We start from the raw sequence: 19,330 nt of genomic DNA on the forward strand, positions 1-19,330 counted from the left end.
TTTCTAAAGGAGGCTCCCTGTGGGGGTGTGCGTCACTTGTCAGCATGCAGTTATGTGTCCATCCATCCTCTGACACCTCCTGGATCAGGCAGGTGAACAGATCCTGGGACAGGGACAGTTTGCTGAGTGTTTGGCATGCTGGGGCACCTGCTTATTAAGGACCTTTGCTTCTTTAATAGGAGACCATTGCCAGGCAGGACACAAGGCTGGGCCACTTACGGTGCTGATTGTGCCTGCAGCATGCATTTCCTTTGCTACTTTATACTTAGGTGTTATCCCTGCCTTTCTGAATGCTCCATGGTCTGCTTGGCTGTTGTCTTGTCACCAGCAGAGCTTACCTTGAAGCAGCACGTGGAGCAGATGCTGAATGGCTCAGATGGAGTCAGTGAGAAGCACAGGCCTGTGTGGGGCTAGCAGGAAAGCAATGGTTTATTCTTTGAGCAGATGCATCTTCCCTTAAATGATTTTAAGGTCATAAGGGACAGAGTGTCTCAAAGATGAAGTGACAAGGTGAGCACTTGAGGAGGGGCATAATGGAGGGACAAGGTGTGATGTGGTTGGCAGATCCAGACGAAAGGCTGTTCCCCATGCTGTTCAGAGCAGGATAGTGGTATCAAAAGGATCCTGGACCCCCTCCTCACATACACAAACACACTCGTGCTGCTCCTTGTGTTCTTCTTCTGACACAACATCCAGGATTAGCTGAAGTGGAACCAGTGCAGCCTAATTCCCCCATGAATCAGACTGACAGCACAGCTGTCTGTGTTCTCCAAGTTCTCTCCTGAAAGAGAAAACTGCTGCTTTGCTTCAACTCAAGCATGGTGACAGGTAGATTGTCTTTGGTGGGATAACCCTGGCTGGACAACAGGAGTCAGTCAAAGCCTCTCTGTCACTCATCTGGACAGAGGAGTGAAAACAACAGCATGAGCTTCCCACAGGGTCACAGCCTCTTTCAGGCACCCCCTTGATCTGTCATGGGGTCCTCCATGCACTGCAGATGGATCTCTGCTCCCCTATGGAGAGATCTATGGGCTGCAGGGGGACCTCACCATGGGCTATGGGGGAATCTGTTCTTGCACCTGGAGCAGCTCCTCTTCCTCCTTCTGTATTGACTTGGGTGTCTGCAGGGGTGTTTCTGGCATACCCTCACTCCTCTGGCTGCAGTTGTGCAGGATTTTCCCCCCTTTCCTAACTGCATTATCCCAGAGTCTCTACCACTGCTGCTAATGGGCCCAGCCATGACCAGCAGCAGGTCCTCCTTGGATCCAGCTGGCCTTGGCTCTTTAGACACAGGGAAACTTCTAGAAGCTTCTCACAGAACCCACCTGTGTAACCCTCCACTACCAAAAATTCACACACAAACCAAATCCATCACCCAACACAGTGATCCTGCTTATGATCAGACAGGATTTTCAGACCCCCAGTTGTTTTGTAATGTCAAAGGCACACACAGGCTACTTCGGACCCTCCCAACCTTCTCTGTTCTATCCTGCTTTTTGAAGGAAGCTTTAGTGAAAAGCCAGAAGGAACCTGGATATGGTTAAGGCTCCCCTGGCTGTTTCAGCCCTGCTGGTGTTGCTGATGATTACCTGCAAGCCATCACACCTGCACTCACAGTGTGTTCAGTCACCTATAACCATTTCATCAGCATCCTAAAGCACTGGCAGCTTGTCTCAGTGCTGTGTATTTGTGGTCAGTGCTGGAGCTTCTGATGGAGATGAGTGGAAAGTGGGTTGTATTTAGTGTTGTAAGTATTTGCCTCCATAGTCTCACTTTATCTCTCTCTGAACAGCAAAATTCATGTAGCCTGCAAAATATCAGCCTTTTATTCTGGAGTCAGAGGTAACCAATGCATTTGCAAGTTCCATACTGAGAAATTCTCTGATTTAAGGTTTTGATTTCAATACTGAATCAGTCTCTTAGTTGCTCACGCCAGAGTGAGTTATTAATCCAGTCCTTTTCCTGCCAAGTTCCATGAGCATTTATTCACCTCTGCTGTCAGCAGGAGCAGGCTGGGTATGGTTTGTAGGTGTATGTACTCTTCTCTCCATGTTCCTCAGCATCACAATCTCTAGGCATCTCTGCTGCTTATTTCTCCCTCAAGGGGAGTCTTGGACCTGTGTCCCCCTGTTCTGACTTGTGGGGAAGGGAAAGTGTTGGGCCACCTTGAACTTGTACACCACAGAAGCATGCTGCTTTTCCACAGTAAGTGGGAAAAGCTGCTTTTCTCTCCAAGGGGAAATAAAATTTGCAAAAGAAAATAACAAAACAACAACAATAGCAAAAATACCAACCACCAGAATTCACACATTGTAGGGGAAGCAGAAGCCAAACAAATTCACTATTTAGGTTCCTCAGCAAGCAGCCTGGTATACCTGTTATTCAGGCATGCCACAAAAGTAGTTTCCAGCATTTTCTCACACTCTGGAGAATTTTTTTTTAACTTGTTTCATTCCTACGTTACTGGCCCCATGCTCAGCATTTCCATACAAGCCTTGCCTGCCATTGCAGGATAAGACTGGGGGGGTTAGCTCAACTTTTGTGACTAGCAGGTAACTCAACACAACTGATCTTCCAGAGGAAACAAGGAAGAATTTCAAATCAGAAAATTTAACATCAATTTTTATCCATCCCTCGGTTCCCATCCCTGCTGGAGGCAGAGCCATATTAGTACAGCACAGTACTGGGGTCCATGCAGCAACCAGCTGCAGACAGGGACAAGGTCTCTGCCCTTTGTCTGCCTCAGCTGGGTTTCATCCAGAAGGTCCAAGACCTTAGGGTCTTGGAGACCAAGATTTTAGTGTGTTGCTGCCAACAAGTTGCTATGAGTAAAGGTAGATAGGTCTGGTGACCTTAGAGAAAGTGGGACACAGCTCATCTGGCCTTTGCAGCGTCCCCCTGTAAGAGACGGCGAGGTCATGTCCTTTGCTGTTAATTCTGCTGTGCCTTTTGCCACTATCAGATCTGGGTTTCTTCAGCTTTATGGTGGCCATCCAGGCTGTTGCTCTAATTTTGCTTTTCCCTTTCTTATCTTCTGTGCAGAAAAGCAGAGGGAGCTGGCTCGGAAGGGCTCCCTGAAGAATGGCAACATGGGAAGCCCAGTTAATCAGCAGCCCAAGAAGAACAATGTGATGGCACGAACAAGGTAAAGGACTGGAAAAGTACTGGTAGCTGTGCTCTGAGCTGCAATCCCTAATGGCCCTGGGGTGGTCAAGGACAGTGTTCATTGCTTTTGCCTTCTGCCAGACACACTGCAAGAGCAATGATGGCCCTTCCTGGAGCTGGCGGGCCCAAATGCTCTGTGCTGTGTTGCATCCCAGCCCCTGGGAAGATGCAGGGCAGCTGAGCCCAGGACCAGTGGCAGTGCAGCCTGTAGAATGCAGAGGTAGCCCAGCCTGGTTGAAATCAAGGGGTTGATAGGGCCATCCTACCGGTTCTGGGTAGTCTCATGTAACACCTAATCCTGCCAGTGGGAGAGGAGCAGTGTTGCTTCATGAAACACACATTGGTTCAGAGCATAGCTCTGCCTTGGTTGCTTTTGTCACAGTAAGTTCCACTGCTCCTTTTTGATGGTGACCCCTTCCCCTCCTGATGGATTTAGTGGAGGCTTGTAAATAATCCATCTCTGTGTGCCTTGCTATACATCTCCTCCACCCTTGGAACAGCATGGTCACACTTTGCTGGAGATGCTTTGGAAGAGCTCTGTAAGACAGTATCAGGCAGTGCTACAACCTGCTGTAAACAAAGACATTCCGAGCTGAATATTTTATTTTAGAGTATTTTTATTTTTTTCCATGCAAACTTCAGTACACCAATGTATTAGTTACCTATGTTCAGAAGGGAGGAAACCTCATGAACCCACAGAATTGCATGCTTCGCATGCCACTAGAAAGGTGGCAGTTTTTAGTGGAGGACCTCACTTAAAATGACAGAAGAATTTGCAGAATGCTGGATATTTACTGATGAATGGGAAAGTTGCCTTGATTACCATATATTAAACTGAATATAGGAGCTGCAGGTCAGTGCCTCTCTATATGCAATGCATCTGAGAGATGAGATTTCTTGTTCACACTAATTCTCCAGACACAAAATATTAGTAATAAATCCTGGCAAGACCCTGTCAACTTTTAGTTGTAAGCCCCTGAAATGTGGCTGGAATATGCTGCATTGCTTCCTCTCTGTGTTTGGGTGTTGAGGCCATATAAAAGAGCCAGACCCTTCATGGCAGCAAGAAACTCAGGAACTGTGCTCAGCTGGTTTTCCAGTCCCATTGTTCCTCCTTATCTTCCAAGTACATGCTGGAAAAACTTGTTTTCTTTTGGCAGTAGGCTGCAAGCTAGCATCCTGAGAGGAATGGTAGCAGATTTGCTGCTTGAGAGGTTTAGAAACACAGAAATCAGTGGAGGAAGATAATAAAGGAGAGAAGATGGGATAAATAGAGGTATCTACCTATAACATGAGTGCATTTTCCATGGAGTGGTTGTTGTTTCCAAGCTGCCGATGGAAAGAGCAGAGCAGTGACACCTACTGACAAAAGATTTCAAACAGCCAGCTCAGTTTCTTTTCACTTAAGGACATCTGAACACCTCTGAATGGTTCAGTCTGTCTTGCCACAGACAGGGCAACACCAGCAAGGCAGAAATGCCACAAGCTCGTTCAAGCAGCTTTTCACAGGGTAATGGTTGCAGTGTAATGGGATATAGTCCAGGAGGATACACTGCAAAACATGCAGGTTATGATTTAAGTCTGAACTGTTGGCTTCCTCAGGTCTCTGCAGGAGAATAAGCTAAAGCCATTTTCCCCTTTTTGACAGTTCTGCTCTTCTCATCAAATACATTTTCCTTTGTGCTTTGCCTCTCCTAGTCTCTATTCCACCTTGTCCTTCTTCCCCAAGGCCTCTGTTATTCTGTATTATCCCTGTGGATTTCTGACATCCAACCTCTAGTATAAGTACAAGGTTGCCTTCACGATTCAGTCCTCTTCTGGGACAAGGGTGCAGCCAGCCTTACAGGTGAGAGTAATTAGATCCATAACACTCTCAGTCTCCCTAAAAGCAAATTAAATGTGAACAAGGTAGGGCTTATTCTGCACTCTTCCTATGAGCACGGAGGCCGCAACACCATCCACACACTTGGGCATGGCTGGATGGTACTACAGTCCACTCAGGGTGACCTAAACTTGGAATTTGTGTTCCAACTTGTGTTGCTTCAAGTGAGCAAAAACACAAAGACAAGGAGCTCATACTGGGACAGCTGCAGATGAAAGCAGCTACCACTGCTACCCAACTTTATTCCAAGGACAGTGGGAAGTGAAAGTAAGGACCATCAGGATGTGAGGGAAAGACTTAAATCAGGGGCAGAGACACTATAACAATTTTTGCCTGCTACAGTTAAATTGAAGATTTTTATTATTTAGAAAAAAGACATTTCTCAAGAAGAAGATGTAGTGGGATTTTCTCATCAAGTAAATATCACCACAGCATTCTCCTCCTAAATCCTCTGAGTGTGCTTTGTTCACTGATGATTTAATCACAACTGTCAGTGAGTATACATGGAGCAGGGACTGGAAACTGGAGAGTGAAAATGGGAGTCAGTATTTCTGATACCTGTATGGGCAAACTTGTGCTGCCAAATCTCAGGTTCAGTTCCAGACATCTTTGCTTCTTGAGTTCCTGCCTACATACCTCAGGAGCAGAAGGACTGTCCCCTTTCTGCGAGAAGGGCTACTGAATTTTGCAAGTAGATCCCATTTTCTCCAGTCCCCTGGTGCAGCACTTTGGAAATTCTGCATTAGGTTTTAAATTAACTTATTTATGTTTCAATTAACACAGTAAGAAAATATAACTAATTGTGAACCTATATATCTGCTTTGTTATAGGATTTGATGTATCTTACTCTCCCTGAGCCTGCCCACTGACAGTGCTTGCCAGGAGTTCTTATTTCTAAAATTATTAATGGCTTACTGCAATTTTCTGCACAGAAGCAGAAAAACATTTTGGGCAGTTAGAGAGTTGGGAGCACAGATGACATGGATTATCATCTTTGGATTTTCACCCTTAGTGAAGCATCGTTGTGCATCATGGTGTGTTGTTAAAGACCACTTGGAAGAAAACCTGAGTTATCTCATTGAATGAGAAGATTTTTGTCACTCTTATGGTTCCTACCTGCTGAACAAAGAATCTTACTCCATTTGCTTGGTTTAGTTAATCTTAATTTAAATGTGAACCAAAGTAGTTTTGCAGTTTTTTTGGATGAAAGAACTCTGATGTGAACAAGAAACCATTGTATTAACACATTTTCCTTATCCTAGAAGTTCTGAAGCCTACATTCCATTTCACAAACTCTCCCAGGCAGTTAAAGGTGCAGAGTCATCCTACAGCCTTTGTAACGTTTCTGATTAACTGAAAGTCATCACAAAAAAAATGGAATTCAAAACGTGCTGGTCTGACTGGTCTCTAATGCTGGGCACACCAGCTCATATTTCTAATATAACTAAATTTAGGACTGAGATCTCAGAAGTGTTGTGTTGCCAGGGTCCTGGATAGGGACTCAGAAAGAGAGACCACATCATATTCCTGATCTCCAATAGCAGAACAGTGGGATCGCTGAGCCTCTGCCTTCCCCTGTGTACTCCTTCTCCTGTGTACTTACTGCTAGTGTCAGGTACCCTTGCCAGGAAAAAAAAAGGCAACACAAAAATGAGCAATCTGATACGACAAGCAGTCCTAGCCAAACAGGTTCACCAGAATGAAGTGCAGAGTGTCCCAATTTTTTTTTTTCTTCCGGGGGGAGTATGTTCCCAAAGCCTGCCCAGTGTTTATCCCTGTGAAACTACTGTAGGCTACCCAGAGACACAGCTCGCTCCCTCTGAATTGCACCCATTTAAACATCTTCACCAAGAAGTGAGGGCTTGCAAAGAAGTGAAATGGGGAAAGCCAACTATCATATAGCTTTACCCTAGGCAGTGTGCTGCTGAGCTTTACTGTGTGGTTAATGGACAACATTTAATTATTTCAGGCTCGTCGTTCCCAATAAGGGCTACTCGTCGCTAGACCAGAGTCCCGATGAAAAGCCCCTGGTAGCCCTGGATACAGACAGGTATGCAAAAGGTTAAAAAGATGATATACATGACAGCCTAAGCAAGTTTTCATGCCAGAGGGCAGCACTCACACTCTTCCCTCCACTGTTCCCTCTGACCTGTGGTGTAATGGGTCTCAGTGTGAGAACAAGTGAGAGGAGCTGTGAGTAGAGGGCACTGTGATGGAAAGATCTGAGGGTCACAGATGAAAGCTTCTCTACAGGCTTCCTTGATGTAACTTCTCTGTGCCTCAAGAACAGTTTCATGGCACAAGAAAGATAGGACTAAGTGGGGAATACAGGTCTCATCTAACCAATTCCTTCTTTGCTGTATCTTGTACTTCCCTGCAGTGATGATGACTTTGATATGTCCAGATATTCCTCCTCGGGATACTCATCTGCTGAGGTGAGTTATACTCTCTCCTGCAATCCTTACCATGAATGCAAATAACAGAGCAGCCAGAAATGGCTCAGAGTGGCCTTGCACAGGCAGAAATGGCTACACAACAAAATTAGTAGTGGTATAGACTCTGTGACTCTGGAAGGGGCCATGGCAGAAACTGTGTCATGTTGCTTTCTTCCCTGGTGATCCAGTTGGCTCCATATCCTCACTGCCATGGCACAGAGATCTGCCCATCAGCAGTTTTCACAGCTACCTTTGGTTTCACTCAAACTTTCCCTCATTTTGCTTAGTCTTTCAGTGATCCATGAGGTGCAAAAGCATCGTCTTGTCTGCCATGGCAGCTCAGGAACTGTATGCATGCCAAGGACACAAATAAAGGATCTGAGGGTGTGCTGTGATTTCCAGTTATTGGAGCGGTCAGGGTCACCCAGTGTGTGTTTACTTGGAGCAAGCAGAAATTCCAGGGAGGACTTGCAGATATGAACTCTTGCCCTTTCAAAGAGAAAAGGCAGGAAGCTCAGTCTTGTTAGTCCTTCTGCATTGTTTCTGATTATATTCGCGAACTCTCATGAATTTGTTGCTCAGCCTCTGGCTACTGCTTCTGCAGGATTTTGCATCCAGGGTGCTGAGCAGCCATTCTGCCCACAAACTGCTCAGAACTTTTATCTCTTCCTTGGATAAAATACCTCTGAAACCCTGGGAAACAGCCAAGAACAGTGACTGTATCAGATGATCTGAGCTGTTTCTGTGCCCTGATGAAGGGTTGTTTACACAGACCCAGTTAGGGCAGCACTTGAATCTGAGATTACACAGCCAAACTTTACCATCTTTTAACTGCTATAGTGTGGCCCAGACTGAGAGGGGAGACTGCCCATCTGCCAGTAAATAATATTATTACATTACTTTAACTGAGGGCTTGTTGTCAGGAAAAAATTATTCCAGAAAAAAATAATGTACCAAAAATAATGTACCTCACTCTAGATATTCCTATTCTGGAAGAAGCTAGTACCCTAGTACCTTCCCCTCACCTGAGGTCAAAAACTAGGACTGTTTCATTAGTGGGGCACTGTTAATGATGGGGAAATACATTCCAGAATAGGGGACCTTCTCTTCTGACCACCAGAAGTAAGAAGTCCCAAGTGTTTGACTGTTTGTCTCTTTGTCTGTAGCAGATCAACCAAGACTTGAACATCCAGCTGCTAAAGGATGGGTACCGGTTAGATGAGATCCCAGACGACGAGGACCTCGACTTAATCCCCCCTAAATCGGTCAACCCCACCTGCATGTGTTGCCAAGCCACCTCCTCCACCGCCTGTCACATCCAGTAGTGAGGCCGGCAGGCTGTGATCAGTGCTTTCCACTATAACTGTAAAACTTAACAGCCATTGCTTCCTCCTATGGTAGGACGTGCACCTCTTTGTGTTCATGGAGCCAGGAGAAACCAAAAAATTCATTTTATGATTGGTTGATAACTTATTTTAAGCTATGGTAAAACAAAAGACAAGTTGCTCAAAGTGCCAGGCAGTGCCTGGCAGAACTGACTGATCTGGAGAGCGAATGCAGAGGGGTCCAGAGATACCTCCTTGGTTTGTTTAGGCACTGGGGATATTTTGTAAAGTGTCTTTTTTTCAGAATGGGAAAGGTCAGTTGGGACTTCAGGTAATCCTGCCCACTGAAACCAATCCATCTGCAAGATAAGGGCAAGTTGGAGGTATCAAAGTGTTTTACCAATGAGAGGAAGTCAGTTCTTAATTCATTCACTAAACCTGTTTCATTTGCATAACCAAAATGATACTATAACTGGGGCACAGGAATGGGGACGGACCAGGGCATCCTTTCTTATGGCAAGGCTAGCCAGGACTAGCATGACACAATTCATTCACTTGCAAAAGGGACAAACAGGTGACATTTCACTGTGAGTCAGTACTAGCTAGAGCTGTTGTGTCACATAGCCAATGCAATCTACTCTTAGCACCACATTAAATTACCACCAAACACATCAGATTCGATCTGCAATCCATCCATGCACTTCAGGGATTTGCTCCTTGCCCAGGAATACCAACCATACTCGTGAGTTCAGTTCAGTCACATATTCTGACTTCAGCCTGTATTTAAACCCTGTGCAACCCATCTCTTTCCAAAAATCTTAAACTTTGTTCAAATGAGAAGAAGTGAATCCTGCATAAGTCAGGACTAGAGATGTACAGCCTGAATGACAGTGCTGGAAAAGCTAGTTGCAGAAAGCACATTTTAACAATGCTTGACTCTTGATATTCTCTTGACACTGTGTCTCTGGCTGCCTGTGGAAGAGACTCATTAATGCTGAAGTCATCAGTGCAGTGGGGTCAGACTTGAGAGAAATTTTCAGAAATAGCAGACTTATGAACAGCTTCAGCTGAAAGATGCCCATGACAGGAAACTACTGTTCACCCCCTATCTGCCCACTTGTGAGCCAGATGTGGTCTATGTTACAGCTGTCCCTTGTCAGGAGTAGTTGTGTTTTATTTGGTGAAAAGTTAGGAAACCTGTTACATTAGGTTGCTGGGTGGAGCTGCCAGTTCACCAGCAGATTGTTTTTAATGCAGAATCACTTCTGGAATTAGGAAACGTCCTCTCACTGGCCGGTCTTACACTGCTGGCTTCAGCATATGCAAGGGATGGGCTGGCATTTTTCTCGATGTTGAAATCTTTTGCCACAGGCACAATTCTTGTGTTTTTCTGGCCTTTCAGGAGGAAGGACGACCTGCCTTGGGTCATCACCTGCTTTGTAGCCTGGGAAAGGAAAAAAATGAGGGCAGTTCTGAAATTCCCATCAGAATTCCTGAGTCACAAAGCAGAGCCTGAGCTGCACCACAACAGACAGATCCCCCATCTGAAATCTGTATGAAGTGAGCTGAGTCTTTAAGAAGTCCTATTCATAATTAGCAGGAGATTTATTTAACATCCTGGAGATTCACTCTGTGCAGTGCAAAGCTTGATACCAGCCACAGTGGGAGTGAAAGAGCAGGCATACAAAATTCCTGGGCTTTACTATTCACTGGATAGTACTGACAACTTTTAAAGCTGTGCTTCTCCCCTTTCCCTAAAAAAGCACGCTGCCACCCTGGTTCCAGGCCACAGAAAGAGGACTTGAATGGTGTTGTTTACTGAGCATCTCTGCCTCTTCATGCAGAAGTGATGGTTAACTTGCCAGCTCCTGTAGGTATAGTGTTCCTTAAGTGAATTCTCATTTTCTCACCACCTGATAGTGCTGAGGGGGAATATTTCCAAAATACAACTCAGGTTGAGGTTATCAAGTTGTCTGGAGGTGAGGGAAGTAGAGAGTAGAGAGAAAGATAAAGGGGAAAAACATTCCTTAAGGAGTCTTTTTTTAAAAAATGAGTAATGTAGTTATAACTTAATAGAAATACCATGGTCAAACCAAATCCTATAGGACATGACCAAGGCTCTCTAAATCTTCACTCTTCTGGAGAGGGACTTTGCAGTTCAGCACTGGTACCATGGAATGTCTTCATCACATTTATCCTCCTGGGTCAGTCTCTGTGCCTTCCGGCCAGGCTGCACATGCTCAGCCTTTCCCACAGCCCTTGCTCAGGAGATCGGAGCATTTTGGAGTGCCTGCTAGACCAAGAAGCCATCTCTTCATCTGGGCCAGCCACTGAGGACTGCTCGTCCCAAAGGTCTCCATCATGCTGCTATCATAGAATCATGCCATCGTCTAGGTTGGAAAACACCCTTAAGGTTGCTGGGTCCAGCCATAAGCAAGCACCATCCTGTTCAGTCTAAGAATGTGCTTGCTGGCACTGTTATCCTCCAGGGTTAACACCTCTCCTCTGAGGGACAGAATTCCACTTAGTGGACTTGGCAGTGCTGGGTTAACAGTTGGATTCTATGATCTTCAAGGTCTTTTTCCAATCTGAGTGATTCTATGACACCCACTGTCCCATGGCACCATGACCAAGTCCTTTTATTGCCCCTGTTGCTGGTTTCTGCCTGCCATGTGCCCTGAGGCATTCCCCAAGCCTCCAGCTGCCTTCTGCCCTCTTCATTTTGTGATGTGCATCTGCTTCTAGCACAACCTTTTAGGGAAGGAGGGAGATGAATTCAAATGTTACAGCTGGTGCTTCCTCCAAATACAAACTGAAGCACAACCCAAGTGTTTTTGCCTGTGCGCAGAAGGAGTTGGTTGCACAAATAGTTGGTTTGGCATGACAGTACAGGACCATAAAATGGCAATTTTTTGGCTTCTCCTCTCTATGCTTTGTGTTCATATATTTTATTAGGGGAATAATGTAGAAAGGGTGGGGAAAAGTAGTTACCTGTGTAGGGTCATTACCAGAAAGGCTGAGCGGCTTAAGGCAATGCACATGTGGCTGTCATAGAAAACTGAACACTAACCATTCTGAACTGCAGCCCCTTCAGCAGATTATTACCATGAAGCATGTTTGTTGGCTCATTATGGAATTTTGAGGACTGCCCATTGGTATGTATCAACTACAGATGAGGCTGTTTGGTCTCATGTTCAGACCTTTGCTTAAGCCAGCAGGTTTTCCTTATGCCCTCAGCGTCACAGAATGGGTAAGGCTGGAAGGGGCCACAGTGGGATCATCTGATCGAGCCTCTCTGCTCAAGCAGCCCTTGTTGGAGGTTATGCTGTGGTGATTTCCTGGGAAGGTGTGGAGATAGATAGCTATTCTGGCACTGCTCTCCTTAGACCAGTCTCTGCCACCATGGCCAGGAGAAGGCAGAAGGAAAGAGCACAGACTCTGACTCTCTGTCGCAGCATTTTTACAAAATCTACAGAGCTGCTGGATGCTCTCCTAAATGCAGGTGGCATGCAGGAAAGAAAATTGTTCCTTCCTCCAGTCTTGGCACCAAACAAGATGGCCCTCTCAGGCCACATTTTCAATCCAAAGTTGTACAGAAAACCAAGGACAGGAACACCATGGAGTATGAAATGCTTCATCACTGTCTATCTAAATTACCATGCAAACAGGATGTAAAGATATTGATGCTGGTGCCTCCACAAAGGAATTTGCATTTGATGCCTCATAAAGCCAGACTGGGTTTTTGTTAGGATTTTATGTAATGTCAGTCACCAAATTACCTAAGTGTAAGCAAATCCTTTTCTTTTATCAGATAGTATACTTTAATGTGAGCTGGATTTGAACTCCAGGGTCTCAGCACTCTGTTCCATCTCTCCGGTCTCCAAACTCCACATTTCCAGATGTCTTTGTGAGGAGGAACATCGTCCTAGTCTTGAGGAGGGTCTGTAGATAGCATAGTCATGTCTCCTTTTCTTGTGTTTGTAAATAAACTTCGGCTGAAAAGAGGCTGAAAAGAGCCCATCCTGAAGGTTCATTTGATATCTTATCAGACACATCTTGAAGTCAACCCTTGGAAGAGCCACTGGATGATATCTGACATTGCTGCCTGTCTGTCCCTAACACGTGTGGTTGGCCACTGGGTGTGCTATGCTCTTCTGGCTGTCCTGCCTGCAGATTGCAACTGCAAAAGCAGGTGACCATTGCTGTGTGGACTTCGAAAGGGGCTTCAAGACAGCTTCCCCATGGACAGGATGGACTCAGCTCCTTCTGGTTTGTCTCACCAGTGCTTGTCCCAAAAGGAGGCACCCACTGTGTTCAGCAGTTTGCTGGCTGACACACGGGTCTGCAGTCCTGAGCAGAATCCTTTCCTTTCCATGCACAGTCTGACCTTGGGCTGGCCTGCAGGCTGTGCAGGAGAGTGCAGGAGGCTTGAAAAATGCAGTGTCCTGTGTGTGACTCAACAGAAACATGAAGATGCTTTTGAAGAAAGGAAGGACCCAGCTGGGCAACAGATGGAAAACAGGAAAAGGAAAACAAGCAGTAACTAGAAAGATTGCCAAGTGCTGTCGTGGCCTAGGGCAGATCCCAGTTGTCTGAGTTGATCTGTCTCAGTGCAGTGCTGATGCCAGCAGGGAGCAAATCTTGCTTTCAGATGTACACACCAGAAACACCCTGTCCCTGAGCTGGTGCTGCAGCCAGATACAACCCTGGTGGGTCTGCTGGACTGTTAGAGCACAGAAATGAGATCAGGGGTCCTTGCTGCTGTTGGTATTTGCTCTAACCTCAGGCAAGTCACATCCCTTCTTGATGTCCATTCCCTTCTGCAGCACATGGGAGAAACCTGCCTTCCTAAAGTGCTGCCATCACCCTGCATGGATATTGCCAAATGTGAGAGGCACCATTGATAGGACAGATCTACAAGCAGGATGTAAATACCATGCTCTAGAAATTTAATTCCTATTTTCAAAGTACTACTCTTCTTTCCCTCTGTTTACCCTCTTCTGATGTTGCTCACACATTCCAGAAGGCAGCGGGGTGGAGGTTAGTACAGAGGTTAAACATCTTTGGAGAAAGATGTTTGTCAAGGATATGTTACTCAGTTACTTGGCAGCTGACTCTTGCACAACTGGCTTCTGAGTTTGCCTGCTCCTACAGGGAACATGTACAAAGATTTGGTGGCCCAACAGCACCATCCACTGATAGCAGAATTAAGGAATTTGGAAGTGCAACTTGGGATGGCGAGTAGTGATGAAGGGGAACAGAGGATTGCAAGGCTCATTTTTTGGGATATTCCCATGGCAGTTTCATGCTCTTGCTTTTAGCAACCATATGATCCTCTTAGCCTTTAAACTGATGGTTCTGCCTGGGCTTCTCCTTTGCTTTTCCATTCTCACTTCAAACCCACCTGGGGTATTGCCACTTACTTAGAATGCCATAGGCTTTGGCACCTGGCTGCTGCTTGGCTCAGCAAGCTTGGGCTGCCTGTTCAAAAGCAACATCTGCATAGAGGAGCAGTGCCTCAGGGCTAACTGGGAAGGCATGGGAAGGTCTTCATTTTAAGCTGCTTTTCACCTCTAGGCATACTTGTCACTTCCTTTCAAGGCTCAGCTGTGAGAGATTGCTCCAAACCACATCTCATCAGACAAACCCACCTTTGTTACAGAACCACATAAGACCTGAAGCAGAGGGGCCAGGAATTTAGCACAGAGGGAGGTGTTGTGGCCTGGGATTATCTACAGAAGGTCAGTGGAGGTTTTTCACAGGGGTTGTGGTCCATATTTTAACTTCCTGTATTATGCAGCTGAGCTGCCGCATTGCTTCCCAAAAATTACAGCTCCATCCCTTCCTTTGCCCCACTTGACATTGCTTCCCAAAAATTACAGCTCCATCCCTTCCTTTGCCCCACTTGACATTGCTGGCAGATCCAGGATGACAGGAGCTGAGTGCTGCCTGTCTGAGCACTACTTTGACAGCTTGCTAGGGAGTCAAAGGCTGGGACTGACTGAGATGACACAGAGCACAGCCCCATGGCCCACAGAAGCATGCAGCAAACCATATCACAGAGCAGCACAGACACTAGCAGGACAGGTAGCAGCTTTCCCTGGTCCTTCTGGAGAGCAGCTTCTCCCATTGCTTTACAGACCCATTTGCCACTGGTGGTGACTTGGAGCCTTTTACTTTCTCTAAAAAGCTGCTCCAGCAAAAGAAGGATTTGCTCCTGGAAAGTGCCCACCTCACTGATGGTGCTTGGCCTGTGGAGGCATTTCCATAATAACAAATGGTGATACAGGTGGTGGGACTGGATCAGGGAGTGGAAGGTACAAAATAAACCTCATTAAAATGTGACTCACACTGTCACCGGAAAGCAGAGCAGCAGGCACCAGGAAAAGAAAAGGCCACTAAAAGTCCATGCAAAGTCCCATAGCTGCTGAGATATTTACCCTCCCAGAGCAGCACTTCTCCTCTAGCTGCCCTTGCAGCTGTCCCAGGTGAGCTCTCTGGGAAGCACTCCTGTTCACACACACTGCCTTCTTGCTTCTGCAACCTAAATAAGCTGCAACTCCATTTGTTACCCACCTTCCTCAAGCTTCCATGATTTGGGAGACACAGTTTGTTGTGAGATATAATACAGACACACAGAAAGAGCTGAAAAACTTGGGCAAGGACTCTTCATGACAGACCTTCATATCCATCCCCAGTTCACAGATTTGTTTGTTCAGTTTCTTTGCATGGAGAAGCTGCAGTAGCAGCTGTGTTCAGTGTGTGGCTGCTTCTGTCCTAAGACAAACCCCAAGCAAAAGTCAGGCCAGCTGTAGGTCAGTGAATGTGATGGGATGAGAGTCAGATAGGAGGCTGGGGTTTCTCTTCACCCACATGAAGGCTGTGGGGCTGAGGATTCACCAGGTTCGTGCAAAACCTGGTGAGATCCAGCCCACCAAGCCGGATGCCTTCACCCTCCTGGCCTCAGTGCTGTGGGTCCAGGTCTGCAGACTGGGTCCCAGACCTGCCAGCCCACATGCTCCTGGTGTGGGTTGGAGTCCTGCAGCAGAAGCCCTGGTGGAGAGCCTGTTGGTTCTGCTCTTGCTGCACTGGGGCAGGGCACTGAGACACTGGTGGGACTGTAGTTCTGCCAAGAGAAAGACTCTGGTGTAGGATGAAGTCTTTGCAGGGGAGACAATTCAGAAAGTTGGGGTTTTCCCCTCCCCTTTTTGCACTTTTTAAACCATTTTTACTCCTTCCACAGAGGTTATTGAACCTTCAGTTTAATAAGGGAGATGAGCTGCCATTTAAATGGGTTTCTGAAGGGTCTGAAAGCAGGTGCTGGCTGGCACGCAGAGCCAGTCTGTGCCTGACGTGATTTCCAGACCTCATTGTCCAACCTGTAGCAGAGTCACCCCATGAGCTGAGCGAGGACTGGGGTGGGAGGGTCGGCGCTGGCCATCATGCCAAACAGCCATGGCTTCCCAAACTGAAGGAGAATCAGACCAGGAAGTTGGGGAAGGAGCAGCAGCAGTAGAAGGATAGCTAGTTTTCACAGGTAATCTTCGGTATCCGTGTCCAGTGGTTAGTCCTAGAATCGCAAGCCTTGTTATATTGCACACACGTCCTCCTTCCACTCCCCTTTTCTCAAAGCAGCCGTCGCCTTTCCTCCCCCTGCCCCCATGCACTAGTGATGAGCATCAGAGGCAGTTGCACCAAAGTGATTCTCAGCCCAGTTCTGCATCCCCCTTTCCCACCCAAACCCAAGGCAACCCAGACAGTTATTGGCCATCACAAATCTAGTAATTCCAGTTGGGTTTCTTTCCTTGTGTACCATGGCTTCCTTCCCACGCACTCTAGCAGGGCAGTACAGGAGGCTCTAATCATGTCCCAGGAAGTTTCTTTGCCCCCAGCAGCACCTTGCAGATATGCACCTTACTGGGAATATACTGAGTCAATGCTGGTGAGATCTGGCACTGCCGATCTTGAATGGGTGGCAGCTGATGGGGATCCACCCGAGGAAGTTGGCAGAAAGTGGCTACTGTCCCTTTTCTTTTCTTTTTTGAGGGAGAGGGGGATTTTTTGGCATTACAATTATCGTCCATCTTCCAGTGGCCAAGTTCTGGGCTGCATTAATAATAGGGGTTCATTGGCTGCCCAGGCAGGTGTGGAGCTTTGCACCAACCTTAATAGCAAATGTCCTGCCTGTATTCAGAGCCTGGGTACAGGATGGGTTTCTTCCACGCTGGCAAAGTACTTTCAGCAGGCTCCAGATGGACACTTCTGGCAGACAGAGAAACAGCACTCCTCCTGGTCAGGATCAAATCTGCACTTCCATTTTGTGTCCTCAGCATGGAAAAAAATCAACCTAAGCAAATGCCTTCCAGGTCTCCATTCCCTGTGTGGTGCCTGGCGCCCCAGGGGAAGGGGTGGTGAGAGGCATTTCAGGGTCACCAAAAGCAAGATCCTTTTTGGATTTATTTAATGGAAATACATTTCAGGATGGGAGACCTCCCGACCTTTGTGTTAATCTCAAGAGCAGGAGATGAATTTCTGGCTGTCCTTGCATATAGTGAAATATAGCTGAAACAGCCAAACGCAAATAGAGTTAAATGTAGGGTTTGACCTGAATAACCTTTTAATTAGGAAGATAAATTTGTTGTAGCTTGACCTTAGTCCTTGTTAGGAACCTGCTAATCATTTGACATGCAGAGTGTATTAATGCTGCACTTAACTTGGCCATTGTTTTTTTTATCTGGTTTTGGGAGTTTTTTCATTCCCAAAGCATCAATCTGCATCTTGTATGGGTTTTCTTCTCTTTTCTTTTTTTCCCATTCAGATCATGTAGCACACTGTTGTACTTTTGTTCCCGTCTGTGTAGAGTATTGCCTTAAACAGATCAGTTGTGTTATGGTTTGTTTTGGGTTTTCTCTTTTCTACCATCAGTTTTATGCATTAATTTATTTTGAAATGTGGGGTTTTTTTCAAAAACATGAAAAAAGTGTATAATTTTTTTTTTAACATTTCCATTGCAGTATTTATCATTGTTACTGGTTGTGTGTAGTGTAACGGAATTAATGATATTAAAAAGCATACATATGAAAACCAGCCTGACAGCCTTTTTTTTCACTGGAGCAAATCAGGGCAAGGGGGTGTGGACTTCACCAGCTCCTCTGAGCCCCCGGCAGTCACAGGTACTGCAACCAGGGGTGCAGCCTTCACACCATGGCCTGCTGGCTGCCAGAAACAGCGGCTGCTGTGAGCTGTGTGAATGGCAGAGGTAAATATTCCAAGACTGGCCCCCAGCATTTGGGAAACACAAGTCCCCAAGGCAGCAGGAAGGCACACAAGGCTGGACCCAGCCCCTGCATCTGGCCTGCAAGAAGCAGAAAGAACTGCTCTAACTGTACAACACCAATGGGTGAAATAACCTTTTCTTCTGCCTTGCAGCTGTTCTGCTCCTCAAAGCTGTTGGCACAGGAGCCAAGCCCTGATTTTAAAGTCCAATGCCAGCAGCTGGAAAACCTGTGGGCCACCAGGGACAGAGGACAAGCCATGGAGGTCAGTGGCTTATGCTGGCAATAAATCTGGTGCAGGATTAGTACCCTCACAAGAGAGGCTTGGACTCCACCTCTCCGCAGAGTGGTGCTCCCCAGAGCTGTGCCCTAGGGTTCTCCAAAGCCAGGGAGCTGGGGCAGGGATCGGCACTGCAGTATCCACCCTCCACTTCCAGCCTTCCAGTGACTCCCTGGAGGGAATGGGGCTGATAGAGAGCCTAAACCTGGCTCAAAAGAGACCAGTGGGTTGTGAAAATCAAGGGCAGCTTGTTTTCTTCTTTTCTAAGGGCACAATAATCACTTTTGCTGAGAGCCACTCAAGTGTCCCAGGCTGTCCAGCAGCAAACCAAGCAGCGCTCTGCAGCCCTTCAGGGGCACAGGTTGTCACATGCCCTGCCAAGATGGGTGTGGGGCTGCACCCATGGATCTGCCAAAATGAAGCAGCAGCAGGGCTGGAAGCAGGAGCACAGCAGGGCTCTGAGTTGGCACTGTGTTACAGACCAGACCCCGAGCAGGGCTTGGCTTGTCCCCATCCCTGCAGGGGCATCTCTGCTCAACTCCCCAGCTTTGGAGAAAGCAAACCCAGTTCATGCAACTCCCACTCTGGCACGACCCAGCTGCCTCTGCACTGAGATGGACGACTGCTCACTCTGACTGCAGATCCCATTACTTGGGATGGAACAGCAAACAAGCCACACAGGATCACCCAAATCCAGCTTTTAATTAAAAAGGGGAGGCAGAGCAGGCAATAATTTCCCTGGATACCTCATCAGGCTGGAGCAGCTGTGCTGGTGCTGTGCAACAGGCATTTGCTGCACTGGTGTGGGGCTCTGTGCCTGCAGCTGGATTGCTGTAGGATTTCCAAGGAAATACAGGAGAAAGGGGTTGGAAAAGCCACAATCACTGCTCCTGCACCTACCAAAATAAAATCATCCTGACTAGGACCAGCTGAAACTATTTCCTACCACTGTTAAGGTAGCTGCCCGC

The 19,330-nt window shown here is 46.7% G+C and overlaps 1 protein-coding gene across 4 annotated transcripts in view; it reads left to right on the forward strand.

Moving 5' to 3' along the window:
• Nucleotides 1–17,885, forward strand: part of FAM219A (family with sequence similarity 219 member A) — a 96,379-nt gene extending 78,494 nt beyond the window's left edge. For 2 of the 4 annotated variants that reach the window (XM_082301654.1, XM_082301656.1), the window contains exons 3-6: nucleotides 3,043–3,145; nucleotides 7,017–7,097; nucleotides 7,428–7,482; nucleotides 8,649–17,885. In XM_082301654.1, coding sequence (XP_082157780.1) covers nucleotides 3,043–3,145; nucleotides 7,017–7,097; nucleotides 7,428–7,482; nucleotides 8,649–8,807 — 398 coding nt within the window. In that variant the 3' untranslated portion in view covers nucleotides 8,808–17,885. The remainder of the gene's footprint in view (nucleotides 1–3,042; nucleotides 3,146–7,016; nucleotides 7,098–7,427; nucleotides 7,483–8,648) is intronic. The other 2 variants (XM_082301655.1, XM_082301657.1) reach the window with 1 other exon arrangement.
• Nucleotides 17,886–19,330: the final 1,445 nt, after the last annotated feature.

This window comes from Coloeus monedula (genome assembly GCF_965178545.1).
Source record: "Coloeus monedula genome assembly, chromosome: Z".
In the NCBI taxonomy this organism is placed as follows: Eukaryota; Metazoa; Chordata; class Aves; order Passeriformes; family Corvidae; genus Coloeus; species Coloeus monedula.